The sequence below is a fragment of the Anas platyrhynchos genome, chromosome 2, assembly GCF_047663525.1.
Source record: "Anas platyrhynchos isolate ZD024472 breed Pekin duck chromosome 2, IASCAAS_PekinDuck_T2T, whole genome shotgun sequence".
Classification (NCBI taxonomy): Eukaryota; Metazoa; Chordata; class Aves; order Anseriformes; family Anatidae; genus Anas; species Anas platyrhynchos.
Window position 1 is genome coordinate 68,095,565 of NC_092588.1, and position 21,773 is coordinate 68,117,337.

The 21,773-nt window shown below is 41.0% G+C and overlaps 1 protein-coding gene across 2 annotated transcripts in view; it reads left to right on the forward strand.

The window, feature by feature from the left end:
* Positions 1-19,684: 19,684 nt before the first annotated feature.
* The window catches only part of MOCOS (molybdenum cofactor sulfurase), a 227,619-nt gene continuing 225,530 nt past the window's right edge, over positions 19,685-21,773 (forward strand). The window contains exon 1 of one of the 2 annotated variants that reach the window (XM_038174387.2): positions 19,685-19,984. In XM_038174387.2, coding sequence (XP_038030315.1) covers positions 19,885-19,984 — 100 coding nt within the window. In that variant the 5' untranslated portion in view covers positions 19,685-19,884. The remainder of the gene's footprint in view (positions 19,985-21,773) is intronic. The other variant, XM_038174385.2, reaches the window with a different exon arrangement.

Genomic DNA, 21,773 nt, shown 5'->3' on the forward strand with positions numbered 1-21,773 from the left:
CCCAGAGGTGTGTTAAGGGAACACTGTCTTCAAATAAGGTCTTGGAGGCTCATGACTGTCCTTTACAGACAAGGGTTTGTATCACAGCATTCATATTAGCATTTGTGCTAATGTTCCTGATGCCTGGCTTAAGGAGACATTGGGCTTAATTTGGAAACCTTTTCTCTCTCACTTTTCCTGGAATCATAAATATTAATGAAGGGTCTATTTTTTACTGTCTTCTATTCACAAAACGTCTGGAAAATATTTGTTAGGAAGCAGTGTCTAAAGTTGAAAGATGAATGCTGTGCTAGATGGGATGATAATAGAGGCAGTATCAAAGATAAAATTTCCTAAGGATTCTGATTGTTCAATCTAGTTTTCACAAGCAATAGGACTAGAGGTCTTGACTACAGCATTTAAGTGACGCTAAGTTATATGGAGAGTTTACCTGAATAGTATCTCATCAGTATTCAATAGTGCTTTGTGTTTGGGTTGTTTTCATTATAAAATGATGTGTTGGAGATCAGGAGACTTCTTCAAACATAGACATTTCATCTGTTAAATTAGGATCCTAATGTAACCATGTGCATTTTGGAAAATAGCCATAATACTTGATTATATTTTATTATGATGATGTGTTCCTAGCTTTTAACCATGTGGTAACTGAGAAGTGGAAAAACTTTCTAAAGGTTGTTGTAGACTGCCTGTAACTGGAAGTTAAGATATTAAGTTTGTGTGATTTTTTTTCCCTTAATGTGTGTGTGTGTCTATTTGTGTGTATATGCATGTGTTCTCTAGTCAGAAAAGGAATTAATTCAAGTGATTCCTCTGCCCTGAATTGCAGTCTGGCTATGGGATCACAGCCAGTATAATTTGGTCTTATGACCTATTAACTTAGTGTATTAGTTGAACCTATACAACTTGCAAAACACTGAGGCCTGCCAAAAACTTCCCTGGTGACTTAGAACGTATTGCACAGTAGCAATGCCCAATTCTTCTCACAGGATATTTGTGCTGTTTACGGTGCCAGCATTCATAAAATACTTTAAAATCCTTGGATTGAATGAATGATTGTGTGTTCCTGTTAAGTAGGGGTAGGTATGACTTAGTTCTGTGGAGTGATCTGACTAAGAGTGGTTTGGAATAAATGCTCAGAAAACTGGTGAGGGATGGGACACTGTAATCATGCCCTTGCTAATAATCACCTCATTTCTCAGTCTCAAGTCTAAACTGTAATTATAAACACTTTTTGTTCACCTTGGCTCTGTAACACGAGTGTGACTTGAGCAGCCATCTTGCTTTCATGCTCCACCCCAAAGTAGATGATAAGGAAATTGTAAAATGTCTTCTCTGGGTTGTCATGTTACTGGTGCCTGAAACCCACAGTATTGCTATAAAAACAGAAATGAGGGAAGAACGTTCCTTTTAAAGAAGGTATAATAGCATTTGAGGTGGCACAGCAGAAAGATTAAACCCTGTGTTGTCACGTTTGCTTGTCTAAAACAGGACACTGAAATGTATGTCTATATGTACGTAGAGACAAGTAAATAAATAGCTTAGTGCTCAGAAGTGCTGAGCACATTTTGAAGTAATTGAACTCAGTGGGATTACAAGCGCTTGCTGCCTGCGTTACTATTTTAATATCTGTCTTAAAGTCTTTAAGAAAACTTAGGATCAGGCTTTTATGCCATGCAACTGTAAACTTCCCTTGTCATGCTGTGATCACATCCTAGCCTCCTTCCATCAGCCTAACCCCCAAAGTCACAACAGTTACTTTTGCCATGTAGTTCTGGGAAGGGTCATCTTCCCTTCATCCTCAGAAGATAATCTCCTGTCTTCTTAAACATGTCTCTTAGCAACTCAGTAGAAAGGGGCCTGGGGGTGCTGGTGACAGCAGGCTCAGCATGGGCCAGCAGCATGCCCTGGCAGCCAGGTGGGCAAACTGCATTTTGTTGTGCGTTAAACACAGCACAGCCAGCAAGTCAAAAGAGAGTAAATACTCTCCCACTGTATTTAATGTTGGTGCAGCCTCAGCTGGAGTGTTGTGTGCATACATAACAGGGACATTAAGGTGCTTGGAAGTGCCCAGTGGAGGGCAAGACAGCCGGTGAAGAAGGCCTGGAAGGCCTGTCCTGTGAGGGGGCTGAGGGCACCTGGGTTGTCTCGTCTGGAGAAGAGGACACCAAGAGGTGCCCCCATGGCTCTCTGCAGCGTCCTGAGGAGGGGATGCAGAGGGCAGTGCCGGTCCCTGCTCCTGGTCGCTGATGGCAGGGCACAGGGAACAGCACAAGGCTGGGCCAGGGGACGGTCGGACCAGGCATCAGGGAAATGTCCTCACCAGGAGGTGGTCAAACGCTGGCACAGGTGTCCTAGCGAGGCGGCTGATGCCCCAGGGCTGTCAGTGTTGGAGGCGTTTGGACAATGCCCAAATGCCTCCATGGATGTGCTTTAACTGCTGGTGAGCCCTGAAGTGGTCAGGCGGTTGGACTCGATGACCTTTGTGGGTCCCTTCCAACTGGACAATTCTATTTTATTCTCTATTTCTGTCTCAGTGTCAGATATTTACCAGGCTTTATAGGAAAAATTGAATTTATAAAAGTGAATTGCATTAAGTGTGAGATGATCGCTCTGCCCCATGTAGACTTACGCTGTTCCTACAGACCAAACAGGATATGTGGTTTTCTCCATTATGTGCTGAATTTCACAGAACCTGTTGTTTTGCCCATCCATGTTTTACTGTACTTGCAGGTAAAACTGGGCTAAGACTGATCTTTGGTGACTTTTTCTGTTATTTCAATAAAACTATAATTTTAATAATATGAAAACCTAGGTCCTGGCACACATTGTGTAACCCAGTCTCAGCTGCCCAGCAGAAACATGGGTGATGGCTGTTTGGCACAGATGTTGTGTGTCACCTGAATGCACTGTTAAGGATACAGACCCCAAACATACCAACACAAGGGGTGCCAGGCTTACAATGAGAAAACCTTTGATGGGAGAGGAGATAGGAGGGATGTAGGAAGTCACAGGATAACAGAGAGAAGAAGCAGGCACTTCAGTCTTCACATGTTGTCATCTTGGAGCCTAGTGTGACAGCTTCTGCCTAAGGTTTCAGGCCATTGCACTAGATAGATGAACTGTAACTTCAGCTTTTCATCTTACTGTTCCCAAACTGGATGTTTCACACAGCTTGAAAAAAAAAATACAAAATGTAGTGAAGGTTTGCAAACCGGGAAGTCACAGCTATAATTATTTTTAAATGATAGCTCAAGGAATTATTTCTTCCTGGGCAAAATGGTGCAAGTTTCCAGCCTGATGCTGGAGTGTTTCTTGGCAATCTTCAGCCTGCTTCATTTCAGCCAACATCAATAACAATAAATAAATATATAAATAAAATTTTTAAAAATGCACGTTGGATAAGATTTCAGTGTTTCTAAAGCAATTAGATACACACACAGACGTATGCAAGTGCATACATATGTGTATGTAATCCCCAGCACTCTACATCTGCAAAAAAAATGGATATTGCCATATTATTTTTCATGCCACATTTTGACTGCTGTTCTATTGCAGTCATAAGAGGCTTGGGGTATGGGACTTAGTGCCTGTTAAAACTAATTACCCTTACCATTATCATCAATTAACCCCGATTAATGTCAGACAGAAATGCAGAAATGTCGAACCATTTTCTACGATTCAGCACAGATGAGTTCAGGGGAACCGGTAATGACATCTTCAGGCTGTGCATGAGAAACTGTCGTAAAAAGAAAAAGCCCTCCTCTAGGTTACGTGTACACATCACTCTGTAGAGCAGCCTTTTCCCAAGTAGGTGTTGCTTGTGGAGGCTGAGCAATTAGTGCTTTCTGTCACCAGGTCTTTCATTTCCAGATGGGAGGGGATGTGGTTCAGAGGTCAGAGTTCTCAAGCGTGACAGTTTGGCTTAGCTGCATGACACAGAGAATGTACTACAGGCATGGACTTTGTCACTTGCCTAATTTCTCTGTATTCTAGTATTATTGATTAATTTTCCTAGTACAAGGCAGTTTGCTGTGGAACTCTGATTTTGTCAATCTTATAAATAATTAGTGTAGAATGAAACAAGTATTATTGAAGCTTTTCGGGTTTTGAATTCCACTGTTCCAGGCCTAATTTTTGCTTTCTGCTTCAGGCCATGGACCCTTGCTGATTGAGGACTAAGCCTTCTGCTTTTATGTGAGAGCTCACTGAAAGTGACTTCAGTGTTCTTGTCCTGGTCCACTCCTCATCCTAGAAAGTTAAAGGAATGACAAATCTGTTGCATATTTCTGCACACAAGCTGAAGGAAGGCCAGTGGCCCATTGGTCAGGGATGAGCTGCACATCAGGAACAAGATCAGCTCAGTGCAGCTGGAGTAGTGCTTTAAGAAAGAGGAGAGGAGAGAAGGGGAAAAAATAAACAAATTTTAAAAATAAAAAGAGAGTAAAATATGCTAAAAAGTGTTGCTCCCCCAACTCATTTTAAAATCTGAAGCAACTAGCTCACTTCAATAATAAGTATTATAGCAAGTGTGTATGGTTTTGCTACGTATCCTTTTTATATGTAGCTTTGCTGTTAAACTAAGAATGGGGATTGGAGTCACTTGTACTGAATTAACAATATGGTAATTATGATAATAGTGATAGGTAACAATAAAAGTGTACTAACATTATTGGAGACTCCCATTTGTGCCTCTAGAGACAGTGGATCTAAGAAAGGAATTTGGCCACAATGCCCAAATTTTCTGCAACATTTCCTAAATTGGTGGTTTTATTCTGGCTGAAATATGTAGCTTGGAAACCTAGGGCAGAGCTAAGTGTTACAGGGATAAAGCTCTATTCAGAATATTCTCTGACTGATTCTGCACCCCCCTGCAGCACTCAGGCCCTTTCCTGATCCTTTCTGTTGCCATCAACCACATCAGGATTTGGAAAGCTTTCTGTGATGATTATTGCATGTGTGCAAGCCAAAGACTTGTTTTTCATTGTCATGTAAGGATGCAGCATGACAGACATGACAAATACTGTGACAACTAGGTCTCTTTTGTTACTTGAATGGATTTAATTCTCTGTTGAAGGTGACAATAATCTTTTTTTTTTTTTTTTTTTAATGCAGCAATGAACACTGGTAATGAAGAAAAAAATATTTCAGAATCAGAAATAGTATTATAAAAGATATAAAACCTAGTTTTTTTTTTTTTGTTTGTTTGTTTGTTTTCTTTAAGAATGGAACCTGGTTTACTGCACAGCAATACAGAAAAGCATCACTACTTATGTTAGAAAAACTATCATAAAAGAGAGCAATGTGGATCTTTGAAAGTGATGTATATATGTACTAATGCTTCATTTGTTTCTATGCTAAAATAGCCATGGATACAATCTTATATGCCATAGCTCTGAAACTGCTGAACAGCATCAGGCTGTAAGGAGCACAAGTGTGATCTATTCATCAAAGCACAGGACAGAGAAAGGAGAAATCCATGTTGCAGATCAGTGTTTGTGATATCTAAATCGTTGTATCTGATCAACTCAAAGGCAGTTTGCTTGTGTACAATGGTGTCTCAGCCACACCTCCTGATTTTTCTTTCTAAAACTAAGGAGTAAGAACAAAAATTAACTTCTTGGATCAGAACCATGTCGGGTCCTTAGAGATCAGAGATCTTGCTTCAGAGAAAGCTGCAAGAACACGAAAACAGCTGATTTTGAAATAATAATTTGAAATTTCCTCCTACTGCTGTTTTTGCCTCATATTAAGCCTGGCTTATGTCATGAAGTACTGAGGTTTTTAATCCCTTTCAAATGTTAAGCTTTGTGAAGTATTTTGATAACTTTAGCTGAGAAGCACTATATAAGCCAAAGTATTATTAGTATTAATTGCTTTATTATACAGAATTCATGGATGTCGAGGAAGGGTTGTGGATTTGTTGTTGCCTTTTTTTTTTTTTTTTTTTTTTTTTTTTTAGAACAGTAAACCTGGCAGGGTTTGCACAACATGGAGTGATAGGCTTGGAGACTTTTTATATATATATTTGAGTTTTGTTTACAGAAATACACATTTCAAGAATTTAACTTTTCAAGTTCTTACCACATGAAAGAGATTTCCTTCTGTATCCCTGAGATAAGTGCAGCTATGTCTTTTTCTCCACTAGCAAGGAAGAAACCATGCGAAAAGAGGCCGACTTCATCCGTTGCTACCATAAAGCTGTCTCTGACCCTTCAAACACTTTTTTAAACATGTTCTTTTTGTCTTTTGTAACAAGGATCTCACGTTTGTACTTCGTCACACTGTCCTACCTGAGCTTACTGATGAGTAAACTGACATATAGGAATTTCAAATTCTCAGATAAGCCTAGACTGTATATTGCGTAGGCTTTTGCTTGTTTCTCTGTGTAAGGTTATTTTTTTTCTTTTCATACACTATATGGAAGTTTGCAAAAAAAAAAAAAAAAAAATAGAACAAAGCATGTATCTGTTAAACCTTCCATGTTTTATGATGAAGAGTCACAAAAGTATATGTACCTCTTATGTAACAAGCAGCATGTTCTCTTGAACATGATCTTTACCACTGGAAGAGGTGGAAGAGGGGCTGGGCCTGACGTTGATTTATTTTATTTTTTTTCCCAGAACCCCATATGTTTTCGAACTATTATGCAACAGACCTTTTGACGTTTCTCTTTTAGCTTGCTTAACAGTTTGCTGAGAGTGCCAAGAAATTATTTTCACCTTTCATAACCACTTTTTTATTATTATTATTATTCCTCTAAACACAGTTACTTCATATTTCTAATCTCTGTTGTCTTGCAAGGCAAGAGGCTCTTGTATGGTCACTGAGTAGCACGAGAGAAGAGGAACCAAATTGTCTGAGGGCTGTAGCTATCAAGGCTTGCCCCTTCCTTAACTCCTGCATATAAAGCCAGTGATCCTACTGCAGGTCAGGAAAGAGTGAGATTCTCTTTATGAACTAAGCATGCATATATGGTACATGCCGATGCCACTAACAGCAGTTTGGAAGCAACTGCCTTTCTTAACAAGAAATGGTTAAAAAATCCACAGCTGCTTTTGTAATTTTTGTTGTGCTATATACTTGGAAGCTTGTTCATTGTTATCAAAGGCAAGGTCTTAATTCAAAGAGACTTATTGTAATTGTATGACCTAATTAGAATCGAGCCTCTGATCATACATATTTCATGAATAAATGAAATGACTTCATACATTCTTTTCCTCAGTCTTGGATATGTATCCTGAGTCAAAAATGTACAGAATGTATTACTGCAAATACATGATTTTCTTTGCCAGTACAGCTTTGCAAATGTTGGCATGGTGCTGTCTCTTTTGCTGCAAGCTAATGTCTCTTTTTATTAACCGTGAAAAAAAATTGGAACATGGGCTAGTGACAATTTTCTTTATTTATACGCAGTTTTAATGAACAAAGATGTAGCTTGTCATAATTTACAGGATTTTCGTGGCGTTAGATCTGATTAGGTGCAGAGGGATGCACCAATGCTTTTATTAACATTAACTACTCCACAGTTGCTGCTATCAAGCATTCTGAGAGTAAAGAAGAACACAAAAGGCCTTGGTTGCATCTCAAGTGAGGTAGATTGTATTTTCTGTCAGTGCCTGGCTGTAGCCTTCTGACTGAAGAACTCGCATGATGTACGTAGAGTGACTCCGGATGACTTGGCTGCTGAAAAATTTGATGTGAAGCTGTATCACAACATTTTTCCAGAGTGACAGTAACTTCTCATTACAAATTCAAGCATCTCTGATCCGTACAAGTGGTGGGCTTTTCTTGCTGTCAGCACAAGGCTGTGAGCATTGCTGCCAGACCCGTGCAGTAAGCACACTTAGATTGCCAGCAGAGAGATTTCTCTGTCAACAGTTTTGGCTAGCTATGGAAAAACTGAGCTTAGTCTCAGGTATGCCATTGAGACAAATCCCAGAAGTAACTTCTTGTTGCTGTGGGTAAGAGGCTCTCATTTATATTCATTATATTTATGTCCTAGCCTTGATGAGATTGACTTGATTTCCCCCCATTGCCTTACTTACAAAGCTTCCCTTTCCTTCTCTTTCTTCATTTGCTGCTGTCTAAAAGGGCCTTGTAAAGACAAAATAAAAAATAAAAATCCGAGCAATATCAGTGTTACAGATTTCTCAGGCTTGCCTGTCAAGGTCTGACATTAACTCTTTTCCACTTACATGGCGGTTGGCAGGTAGATGTCTCTTTGTTGTTTAAAAGGGAACTTTCTTTCTGTTTCTCCCTGGTCTTTCACTTTCATGCAAAATTCTCACATTTCCTTATGCTATTAATATTTGCTACAACTTTGAAGGAAGCCAGAAATTGCTCCTCTTTCATTTCCTTTCCACAAATCCCCTGATCTTTTGTTGTGTGCTATAAATAGCGGCTGGCTGTTTTCAGTGCTTTACCCGGATATTTCAGCGAGCTGAATAGCTGACTGAGGGCTGCCGCCTGCCACTCCGATGCTGCAGGAGGATGCCTCCATGCGCAGGGAGGCAAGATGAGAGACGTCCTGGCAGGGTCAGGTGTGCATGTTCACTTTGCCAAGTGTCAACTCCAATTACCGAACACCGCCTGCCAGCATCTTAAAAATGCAGCCCCTTCTAAAAGTACGCAGAGTACTTCTTAATTGCAGGAAAACTCTCTTTCTTTTAATTTTTTATAAAGTGAAGCATAAAAGATTTAAATGAAAACTTTTAAAGGGTAAGGCTTGAAATGGGAGAATGCTTGCAGTGTTGCTGCAGTGCATCTGATTTGAAACCCTAACCTGTAAATTGGCACAAGTTTTGTTGTGAAGTAATTTATCTCATTTCTACTAGGTACTTTCTTCCTAGATTCAACATGAGGTGGCTATTGCCCTCTTTAGGTAGGCAATGTAGCTCTTGACTATTACAAACCACAGACTTGAATCAAACTCTGATGTCTTTAGATGGAGTCCAAGAAGGTGCTTCTGATGAACCTCAGTGATGGCAGTGATCTTGGGACTCAGCTCTTGGTGTAAATCTTAGTCCTTTCCCATCCAAAAACAGTTATCATGCAAACTTTAAGATGCATTTGAAAGCAAGTATGGCTTGGGAAGTGCATTGTGGACACACAGCACTCTAGAGTTAGATTCACCAGCTTTAATACGCCTCAATGAGATCAAATATTTTTCTGTATTATTCAATTGATCAACAGGCTACATGCACTAAAAAACCTCTGCTGCAGAAGACCCAGTGAGCTTGGTGTTTAAAGCACACCTGTGCAATACAATTTGAAATCCCTGTGTTGAATTAGGGATTTGGACACTATGCTATAACCATACAAGGACTAATTTTCTGTGTTTATCTCTTGCCAGTGCCCTAGTGCACATCAGCTGGAGTAACCAGCTTCTTTCCAGGCAGATGTGATGTAAGCAGATGATCTGAATGGAATTTAGTTGCCTATAGGCTTAATCTCCCCAAATTTGCCTGCGATTCATTCCTATTAGCTCAGATTGCTTCCTGGCGAGCTGATTTCTGTATCTCTTCCTTAATTGTACCCAGGGGTTACTGGAAATAGCCCATGGGATATCTGGAGATGCCGCTGCCTCTGAGTGGCAGAAGCCTGAGGTGCTGCACTGCATCATGTTGAAATGTCTATGGGAGCCAAGCCTTTGTGCCAGCAGTAAATGAGTTGTCTGAAGCTTCTCCAGTGAGTCAGACCACCGCTCCTCTTGAGCAATTTAATAAAGCAATGTGCTGATCTATCTAGTCAGCTGAGGTTAAATGTCACACCCGATGGAAAATCTGCATGGAGACAGGCATTTATACAACTGCCCTTCTTCACGGGCTTTCAAACACCTCTTCTGCTCAAAGCAGCAGGGAAACCAAGAGGTTTTCTCAAGCTTGCTCTAAAATACTTCTGAGGATTCTCTGATTAAATGGAAATATGCCTAAGACTTACCATATATTTGGAACCTTGAAGCTCTCTTATGCTTTTCTAAAGGCATTTATAAAACATGAGTCATGGAAGTCTGTATTTTCAGAGGTGCTCAAGGGTTAAATGTGAAATCTGTGGGAAATAACACCAGTGACAGGACGCGCAGGAACGGGGTTAAGCTGAGGCAGAGGAAATTTAGGCTTGACATCTGGAGGGGGTTCTTCACAGAGAGGGTGGTTGCACACTGGAACAGGCTCCCCAGGGAAGTGGTCACTGCACCGAGCCTGTCTGAATTTAAGAAGAGATTGGACTGTGCGCTTAGTCACATGGTCTGAACTTTTGGGTAGACCTGTGCGGTGTCAAGAGTTGGACTTGATGATCCTTAAGGGTCCCTTCCAACTCAGGATATTCTATGAAATTCTATGAAATAAGGATGTTCAAATATTTGGAACCTGGGACCTTCCCTTTTTTGTTCTTACAATTACTTTGTCAAGCCCAGGCTCCTCTCTCCCTTCTCTGGTGGGATTTTATTGTGATAGAGAATTGCAGGTGATTACCAATATTCTGTATTCTTCTTCTCCCAGTTCTACCTAATGGGTTGTTTCTAGGCACCTGGCATACTGGTCAGTGCATCATATCCAGCTTACTGATGGTTGCTAAAGGCATACGTTATAGACATATGTGAATTAAGACTCGCAAACAAAATTTCTATAGCTGCTAATGATGGCTGCAGTGCTGTTCAGATTTTAGAGTGGAGAAATTTGGGGTTGTTGAGATTGTGTTGAAGAAAAGAGTTAATGTTTATTTTATTTTTGAAATTGCACAGCAGCCTAGTAGAAATCACTTTGGAAAAAGCCCAAATTAAAAAGAGCAGCAATAATCATTTCATTAAAGCTTCTAGTCCCAAGCTGGAGTTAATATCTTTTTACGATGCATTTCCAACATTTTCAAGAAAAAAAATAAAAATTAACAGGTAGATCTTATGTCCAATTCTCTGGGTAGGCAGAGTAAGTGTTTTTAGTCTAGTGAACTGTCTGGTACAGCTTGGAACCTATCTGCAAGAACAGAAAAGAATGTCAAAACTCAGTAAGAACAGGATTATTTTAAATTAGCTAAGGTGATTGTGGTTTTCCTCACCACCCATTTGCACTTCATAGATTCAAGATAAAGGTGTCTTCAAAGTGAAAGCTCTTGTGTTTGGAAATGAGTGGTTCTGTGGAAGACTTTGGATTGAGAAAATTTCTCATGAAAATCACCATTCACAATACCGCAGTGTGCTGACAGAAGTGGCAAAATTGATTGGCAGCATCAAATATACTTTAACTTTGTGTTTGAAGGGAGGTGTCAAATATATCTTTTAACAGACACCGTGAGTAGTTTAAAAACTAATGAAGAATAATTCAGGGCAAAATATTGAAAATAATGAAGCTCAGCTGGTAGCAGCAGCTCGTAATATAATTGTTTCACATTGTTTTTTTAGTATGCACAAAAGATTCTGAATTTTTCAAGCTGAACAATCAAATGATAATGGAAAACTTTTAAGAATGGGAAGTGGGGTGAGAAATATTATTGCATATTTAGGTGCATAGTTAAGTCTGCAAAGCTTTTTCAAGGAAACAGGGAATTACTTCTTGACAAGCTGCCAGTGTATTAAAACTTAACTGCTGGGAATGGGTTTTGGTAGTTTGTAGTAACAGGTATAAATTGTAAGCTCCATGGTCAGAAATAACACATGCATGGATGCTTTGCATCTATTATGCAGTACAGAAATCTTCTCCACACTTCTGCATTTGGATATATAAAACATTTTGGATTTTGTAGCTGTAGAAATCTGTTTGCCATTTAAAGTCAGCATTGCTAAACCTCAGCCAGCAAGATTATGACGACTCTCCAATCCACATTAATAATTCAGTGTGAAATATCTTCATGACACTTGTAGCTCTGTCAGAGATCGAAACTGTTTATACTTTCTGGACACATTATATTAAAAGTAAAAAGCATTAGTATGCTGAACACATTCACAAATTCTAGTCATGGTGGATGTGCTGTGATAGGAAACCTATAATTTAAACCCAGCCCTGCATTATCACTCATGTATACTTCTCTGTGTAGCACTGATTTGTAACAGGTGTCTTGTGATAAAACTGCCCTGGCTGGACAGGTGATGAGGGTGAGGACAAGTGGTAAAACCTGAATCACAAACCAGATTAGTTCTGGTCTCTTTACAGCTGTGACGTTCTACATATAAGCTGGGTTTGGTCCCTCCCGGAAAGGTAACTTTTGGTTTTGTGTTCACTTCTTTAAACAGTTTACCTCACATCCCCATCCAGCACCGTTGTCAGACTCTTAGGGTGACAAGGGGTGCAAACAAACGCTTTCCCCCTGAAATCTGCTTTGGCCACGAGGCCATCAGTGTGCAATGACTTGATGAGAGATGGCCTGGCCCCTCTGCCAAACTCATGCATGTCATGTTTACGACACAGTCAGCCTCTTGAAAGCGAAGGCTTATGTGATCAAGTCTGCCTTTGAACTTCTGGATTCAAATTACCAACTCAAAGCTTTGTCATACAGTTGCAATAAATCATATTTTAATAACTGTTAAACCCTTTGAACATAAAGTTTTATAGCAACACTTGCAGGAATTAAATACCTCCATCGAGTCTCAGTGCTTATGGCCTAAATCCATTGGATGCTCACTACCCATTACCCATCCCTGTTGAAGTGGGGGCCAGGGTTTGCCTTGGGGTGGGGGCTGATCATCTTGAATACTGAACAAATGCATTCAGTAATGTTATAACCTTCTGTCCCAGAGGCTATACCATAAAAAACAGGCCTGAAAAGGAGTGTGGAAATGGGGCAGAATGCAGCAGTTGTGCAGTTGAGAGATTCCTTGCCAATCTGATGATAGTCATTATTATTATTATTTTTTTTTTATAAGGGATGATGGTCAATCATAAATAGTTTGAGTACACAGACGTTTATAGGGCTACAACTCTGCCAAGGCTGCATCTTTGCCACCATACCCTGCTGTGGTTTGAGAGTTTCTCTACTGTTCCCTTCCTCATGTGTTCCTCCTCAGCAAACGAGGTGCCAACGCTCACACAGCGCTGGGGGACATGCAGAGAGCCAGCAAGCAGGCACAGCTTTGTCTCTCAGTGGTTCTTCTACTACTCAGTTATTCAGGGGCAAAGCCCGCATCAGCAGTCCTACCAACTTCAGAGCAGGAATAGGTCCTTTGAGTGCTGAAACATCTTCTGTGGTTTGAATCAACAGCTTCCTTCCACTTCTGCCACCAAAACTGTATTTTCCTGCTTGCTTCTACTACAATGGGAGTACGATTGCTGAGGGATTGTCTACATAAAGGACTTTATGTTTTTTTTTTTTCCTTTTTTTTTTAGTGAAAGATTGCCAAAGACCAACAGTCTCAACATTTCACAATAATCAGTTCTAATTCTGAGGAGAAATATGTCCATTTTTGTTACTAATGACAACAGCCCATGTGCAGAAGACTATCAGATGTCAGTGAAAAAAATAACTTTTTTTTTTCTCCTGTGAAACTTTAATTATTATTATTATTTTTTAATGTGCTATAGCACAGGGATAAACTCAAAGTTGGAATCCCAACTCTTCACACACATACTTTAGTAGCTTTTCATATCTGGTAAACTAAAAAGAACATATAAGAAATGGGTTACTTGTAGCTAATTGTACCTATGTGGTGGATTAGATAAAACTGAGTTTTCCTTATAGTCAACAAATAACTGTTTACAGTCAGTAAGGAACTGCATTAGAGTTTCTGATACACATTTTTCAGATCAGTCAGTTAACTAATCAAAGACTGGAGAAGTGTGTACACACATCAGGATGTCTCCATAAATAGTCCTTATTTTATTCTTCTATGACAAGATACGAAAAGGAATACAGCAGAGTGAAAATTCATTTTGTGTATAATGAACAAATGAAAAGGCTTATGTCACACCTAAATGTGCAGCAAGTGTGATTTGGGCTGCAATAAGCTTGTAATGCTTTTCTTAAAATATAACCACAAAGGTAAGGCTGTGCCTGTGCTGAGCTCTGTACAGTCATTTAATGGCTGTAGCATTAATTTCCACTAATGCTTTCAGTGTCAGAGGAGCAGAGCAGGATCTGGCTTTCTGCTGGCAGAAATTCTTCCTGAGAGCAAGACCTCTCTGTCCCAGCACCTTTCTTGCAGCATTCATATATACTGCATTATGTTGGTTCTTAATGATGCTCCTTGTTACGTAATTCCAAGCCGCTTCAGCATTTAATGTGATGGCCTATCATGTCCATAAGGGCTAGGGATAACCTTTCCTGTTCATACAGTAGACCAGCACCAGAGACAAAGCCCAAGCTCATGGCTTTCTACAGCTTTATTCTTCATATTTTATTCTACAGCTTTATTCTTCATATTTTATACTACCCTTGTCAATAAGCTTTGTTGAAGGGGGAAGACCGTAAGATGTGCCTTGGGACACTGCTCTCACAATGATAAAGCAAGCAAGATGTGACAGGGTTCAGAACTGGTGAGTAAGCACAGATAAGTAGACTGGGGAGGGGAGTGGGACTAGGGGACCTCCAGGGGTCCCTTTCAACCTCAGCTATTCTGACCCTGCTTGATAAATGACTCAGGTAGTACCAAAACCTATTGTTTGGTCTAGTAAACAAAACAGGTGCCTATTTTTCTCTTTTACCAGGATTATCTTTTCTGTATATTTGCAACCAGCTACAGATCCTGTGTGCATTCGGTGCTGTGCAGTTGGCTTGTATACAGGTAGGATTTATTAGAAATACAGTCACAAAATGTGCTGGGGGAGACAGAGAAAGGTTGTGTAATCTATGCTTCTGGCCCAGGACAACCTTTTGTTGCTTGCCAAGCTATCTGAGAGCTGGTGCTAACAGTCAAACATTAATTATTTAGAAATATTTTGCTGATCATTGGAATTAATTATTACAGAAGTACAGAGGTTGGAAGGGACTCTGGAGGTCTCCTGTCCAACCTCCTGCTCCAGGCACATTCACTTGGAGCAGGTTGCTCAGGGCTGTGTACTGGCAGGCCCTGAGTCTCTCCAAGGATGGAGACTCCCCAGCCTCTCTGAAAAACGTGCTCTAGCGTTTGGCCACTCTCACGGAAATTTTCTTTTACTTCCATCTAGTCAGAATTTCCATTGTTTTGGCTTTTGTCCATTGTCTTTTGTCTTTTCTACTGAGCACATTCGATCTTCTCTATACTCTCCCATCATGTAATTGCACTATGATGATGGTTTATTACTTGCATTGAACCTTAGGAACCAATACTGCAGTCCCATTGTTTTTCTGTGGAGCTGCAAGAGGACGGTGCAACCCCTTTATACAACAGCATATAGTTTTCTGAGTTTGAGTTGTTTGCAAAGTGTTTCCGTGGAGGCTATTGCTGCTAGCTTTTCATAGTGCTTTTGAATAGTTGCTAGAGAGGGAGGAAAAAAGTATTGTCATGTGTGCTGAAGGGATTAAAGAAACCCTTATTTTGTAATATCTCCCAAGAAATGGCAGTATTACACAATAAATTTATGAATCAAGAACCCTACTAACTAGCTTACCTGGAGGTACTATCTCACTCTGCTAAAACTTGGAATGAGCAACTTAAATTGCTCTGTATCTGCGTCTGAACCTTCATTAAGGAAAGAACCTGCAAAAGCATTTATGTACACACATGTCCTTTGTGGGCCCAGTATGTGTGCACAGTGTTCCACTTGATAACAGCATTTATCATTTTATAGGTTTGTGAGCATGACTCTCTAGGCAATATATCTACCCACCAATATATATACATTAATTAATATGCTTATCGACTGATCCCCTGGCTTCACTTGGCAACCAAAGAGGAAAAGCTGCCCTGTAACTATGAATATGCAATGGGTCAATGTTTAAAAAAAAACACAAAACAGTTTCATGTGGAAATTCCATCCTGTGTCTACCTCACAAATGGAGCCAGCGGTAAGACTTTGTTAGTTTTCACAAGTTGTGCTCATTTTCAAACACAAGCTTCTATACCGACATAGAGTGTCACTTAGAAGACTTATGGTGGCCTTTATGGTGGTTCAAGATTGTATTGGGTTTGTATTGTATTGGGCAAGATTTTGGTAGCCTTGTATTGGAAACTGGTAGCTCTGCCTAGCAGCAGAGATCATCACCAGACTACATTCAATGAAGCAACGTGCAGAGAACATTCCCAATTAGTATTCCCTCTATGTCTGTGTTGCTTCCAAAGGGACAATCTTCCAAAACTGAGAAGAAAAACAAAGATTGTAAGGCAACATATTTACACAAAAATGTGAACGGAAGTTAGATCATTCAAATGAATTTACTGTTGAGATCAGAAAGCTTCATTCTGTTCTCAAGAAAAAGGACAGCTTTGGTGGGGAAAACTAGTTTTGGTTCAATAAGGAATTGAATACAGGTCTTTGACTTAATATATGAAAATGATGAGGGAACCATACAGAGTGATCAATAAAAATAAATTGCTATGGAAATTGATAACAGCAAGCTAGAAATAGAAGGAAAAATTCATGGCAGGTATTTTATATACATTCTTTCAAAAAAAAAAAAAAAAGTCATAGGGATGACATTGACTCTTGTAAATTGCAATGCATAAATTATTAAAATAAAAAAGGGTAGTATTTGGTGCAGGGTCCTAATTTTTTTATTATTATTTTTTTTTAAAGTCAGTATACAAACTGTTCTTTTTCAGTGGAGGTGTTTTGTTCATTTGGAAGGAAATGAGTAAGGTATAGCTCATTCGGTAACTAGGTTTTGTGAAATCATCAGCTAGACCAAAAAAATATTTTGGATATGTGCTGTATCTTCTAATTGTATCTCTCAGAACTGTTAGAGAAGGAAGACCCACGTTGTCTTCTGCACAAAAGGATATTGGTTTGGCTTCAAGTTTTTAGATGTTGTCTTTTGCTGGTCCTGAGAGTGCTACATTTCTGCCTGATACCACTGTGCTGAGGATTGTGCTGAAGCTGTCATCTTCATGTGATTTGAGTAACAGCTCCTGTTAGGCAATGTTTATGATGAAGTCATACTATAACTAAGTACACATAGCAAATAACTACGTACATATTTGTTTGAGAGGTTCAGACTAGGTCCCAGCTGGTGTCTATGCAAGCTCTCAGGTGAATACACTGGCAGAAGTTCTCTGGATGTAGGCACTGTGAAGCTGTTCCTGAGGTAGCATCAGAAAACAATTGGCAGGCTTTTACTAGCAGTTAAACCCCATTTTCCATGTGAAAAACACAAAACAGACCCCTTTGCCCAAAGATCATTTTCAGGTTTCTGTGCAGCTCCTACTATTTTCTGAATACACTCAGTCTTTTAAACTAAAGTGTTAATAACAGTAAAGAAGTCACGTTTGGATTCTTGTACTCCCTTCTTCCTCCTCATCTTTCCCTCCTGCTTTTGGCCCCATCAAAAGAAATGATAAAAGGTCTTGATTATTGCCCTGAATGTGTTTTTAAATTCTGTGAACAGCAGGACAACTAAAACCTGGCTTCATACAGATTTGTACCCTTGTATTCCAGCTCCCACTGTCACACACTCCTGCAGTCCTGCCTGGCAGGCATCAGCATGCCTTGTGGCTGTGCCAAAGCCTCACGTATGCCTGTTGCCTCCACCTGCCAGACAAAGCGTGTGGTGAGCTGAGGATTGAAATGTGACAGCTTTTCTTTCAGTGGGGGAACTAGCTGAGGTTCCTCTCCCCTATCCACACATTGGTTCTTGTGAAACTTTCTCCTGGGATTAAACTGACAAGTTAGGGCAGGAATTAGTTATGGATGGAAAGAAGAAACTTCTTGTTTCTCTGCAGATCTCTCATTTCAAAACTGAGGCTAAAAATTCAAATATTCTGAAGGCCAAAGAGTGGTGAGGTACTGGTATTATGCACATCAAATTGTAGTGACTCTTTTAAATTTTAGACTGCCTAAAATTGGGGCCTCAGAGCAAAAGTATGTATGTACTTGGGACATTTAAAATGTTCACGTATATAGAATGTAGTTGTATAAATGTTCATAACATACATGTTGTGGGGTATATTATTGTAAATGGACACATTTGTTTTACATTGATATATTACACCAAAGTGAAACAGTGGACTTTGTAGATGACGTGACAATGTTCTTGTTTTTCTTCTGGCTTTGGCATCTAAAAAAAAAAAAGGTTTGGAAACAAAATGTAGAGAGTAACAGTATTGGTGATGGTGTGAAAATCACAGTATCAAGATGAGTCCTGTCAAAGAGGACTACATGTGGAAATGAGACACAGGACATGTCAGTCATGAAGACACAGTCAGGGATAAACATATTCTTACAGCGTTATAGAGATTTTCCTGAGTGCCTTGCAGCCAGGATTGTTTTCTTAAACTGGGCAAAATCTCCTAATATACAAAGTAGGGAACATTTTTTTTTTTTTTTTTAATTTTCTGCATCACTTTTATTCAGTATTTTTAATAAAATGCTAAGTTAATACAGTTCTATGTGGGCTGGACTTTTTTCTCATCAGTTTCCTACCTCATGATGCTCAATTAATAGCATTTCAAATAAAGTGTCTGTCTTACTGGAAGTCTGATGCAGATTTATTGTAAGATGTTTTATTTTTAGGATTGGACTGGGGGGTCATCTAACTCTCTAAATATTGAAGGGTTTATCGCGGAGTTGCAAATACAAAAATCTGTTGTCAAATTATATTACGTCATGATTTTGAGAAAAAAAAAAAAAGGTGAAAAAACAAACAAACTTCCTGTGGCTGATACTTTTGTGCGTGTATGGTTACAGCTTATCCTACAAAGCAAAGGTGTTTATACCTGCAGTTATCTATCTGTATGTGCCTGCCTGCCCATGGCACTCCTTCAGGCCTCTGGCCAGCCATGGTCCTGCACGCTGACCACAGAGCACCTGTGGCTAGTTGTGCTGGTTAAGCGAGATGGAGGAGTGTGACACATCAAACTGCAGGTGGGCGAAAGCTATTTCCACCATCTATCAGCAGCAACCAAAGATGTATCATCCAGGTGAAATGAGGAAAAGTGGAGGTGGACTTGAGGGAAGGGCTATTTCCATGAGCTACCTATGGTTATCCCTATGTTAAGCAGTGTGCTGCAAGAGGAGAGGATTTAGGAAGAAGGGCACATTACTGAGTATGTGTCCAGGGAAGGGCTACAAAGCTGGTGAAGGGCCTGAAGCACAAGTCCTGTGAGGAGCAGCTGAGGGAACTGGGGGTGTTTAGTCTGGGGAAGAGGAGGCTCAGGGGAGACCTCATTGCTCTCTACAGCCACCTGAAAGGAAGGTGTGGGGAGCTGGGGGTCGGCCTCTACTTGCAGATAACTAGTGACAGGACTAGAGTGAATGGCCTCAAGTTGTGCCAGAGGAGGTTTAGGTTAGAAATGAGGAGACATTTCTCCTCAGAAGGAGTGGTCAGGCACTGGGACGGGTTGCCCAGGGAGGTGGTGGAGTCATTGTCCCTGGGGGTGCTCAAGGAGAGGTTCGATGTGGTGCTTGGGGACATGGTTTAGTGGGTGACATTGGTGGTAGGGGGATGGTTGGACCAGGTGGTCTCAGAGGTCTCTTCCAACCTGAATGATTCTCTGACTCTACCCAACCCAGTGCCCTTCTGCTCCAGGAAAGGCCACTTTGGCCAGGCTCTACTTCGCCCCTGGTGGTCACAGAGCAGGGAGCAGGCACCCCGAGGTGCTCTGGGCGAGCACCTCCCTCAGGCACACCCGGCGGCGGGGTCAGGGCGAACACCCTGCCGCCCCCGGGAGCTGCCGGGGCTCCGCTGGCGGGGCCGGGCGCTGCCCCAAGGGGGGCGTGAGGCGGGAGGAGCGAGGCGGGGTGGCGAGGCCGGGCCAGGCGGCTCGCTGCGTCTCTCCGGCCGCTTCGTAGCCGCCTCGCTCCTTCCTTCCCCGCCCGGCCCCGCGGCATGGCCGGGCAGCCGCTGTCCTGCCGGGCCTCCCCGGGCGGCTACGGCTACGGCGGCGACCTCGGCGGGCTCCGGGAGCGCGAGTTCCCCCGGCTCCGAGGTACCGCGGGCAGGGGGGGGTCTGCAGGGACAGCGGTGGGGTGGGGAGAGAGGTGTAGCCGTGGGGGCTAAGGAAAAGAGAGAGAATGGAGATTAAAGTGGTAAAACAGCCCCGGTGTGGTGCAGGTGTGTGTGGTTAAGTGGGTGTTTGGAAATTGCTGCTGCGGGTTGTGCAGTTCTGCTCGCACATGCCATTCGGCGTGTTTATGTACTGCACGTGTTACTGAAATACCCACCTATTGCTTCAAGTCCAACTGAAATGAGTACACTAAAATAAACAACTCAGGTATGGATACTTATGATGTTACTGCTTCAAAATACTTAGCAAAAAAACAACCAAACAACCAAACCAAACAGCAACAAAACAGAGAACGGAGTAAATAACATCACTCTGGATGCCCTAAACTTGTTGCTTTGACCCATCTTTAAATTATGTTTCACGTTATCATCCCTTTTTCTCATTTCTTGGAGGTTTTGTAGTAGAATCTAAGCTGGCTTTCTCGCGCACAAGTATTTCTGGGAAACAAAAAATAAGGAAGTTGGACTTTTTCCCTCTAGGGGAATGTGGAAAAAAAATAATGTCAAACAGCAGTTTGAAGAGTTTCTCTTCTCCCGTTAGCCACGAGCCTATAGGCTGATTTCAAAGTCTGAAATTTAGCAATGTTAGTTGCGCCACTGAAGGCTGGATAACGAGAAACTGCTGGTGGTAAATTCAGGCCAAGATTCTGAAAAATTAGTGCTTTATAACCAAAGCCATTGTTTAGCCATTTAGACAGATGGCTTTACAAAAACTCTTGAAAATCAGTCTCTTTTCTCTTGAGTCTCCCAAGTTTTGAAATTAAGCTTATCTGCTAGTGAATGGCATCCAGTGGATCTGTCTGGCTTCCCAAGTAAGAGGTCACTGCAAAGGCAGCATGTTAGGAGTCTATTTACCTCAATTTCAAAATATTATGGCTAATGTAGGCTACTAAATTACACTTTAGTCATGCAGTTTACTGAACTAAGACATGGACAGTATGTATTTGAGAATATTTCCAGAAAGCAACAGAAACAACACGTACAAAGTATAATTTAGAATCTGTCGTAATTTAGCTAACTGAAAACACAGGGTAGTCTATGGTAAAGGGACCTAGATTGCAAATTCCTTCTGCCCTTTGTAGAAGTTTAGTGTTTATTTTAGGATTTTATTATTTTTTTTACATTTTTATTTGAGAATTGTGATGCTTTATTCAATTCATAAATAGTCGTCCATTCATCCTGAGGGGTCCTCACATCTATGAGGAAGATTGGTGTCATAAACTGATTGCTGTGTATCCACATGTGTTGTCCTGCCAGGTATCCTCATGTTAAAAACAGGGGCATCTCTCCTCTAGTCAAGAACTTGTGCCTCTAGGTAATGGCAATACTGTGTAAGGTTAAGTTTCCCTGCCTTACGTGTCTGTCTGGCTCAAAGCTGACTGTTTGGAGTAGGCCAGGAGCCGGGTGATAGTGGAGCAGTGTGGATGATGAGCATGCTGCTTGTACCTATTCCTTGTCCCCCTTTTATTTAGCCACGTAGCTGTATCCCCACTGCTGAAGGTCTTCACACATTGATGTTGAAGTTACAAATGGCTTCTGAAGCTGTAGGTCTCTGTTTCCTTGATGAAATAAGGAGAAAGGAAGGTGGCTCATGTGCAGATTACAGCAGTGTAAGTGAGTAAAGGGGCCTCCTCCAAGTGACATAGAGGAACTTGGTGGGGCTTTCAGGTATGTAGCAACCTAACCATTTTCTGTGACCTGCCAGAAGGTGA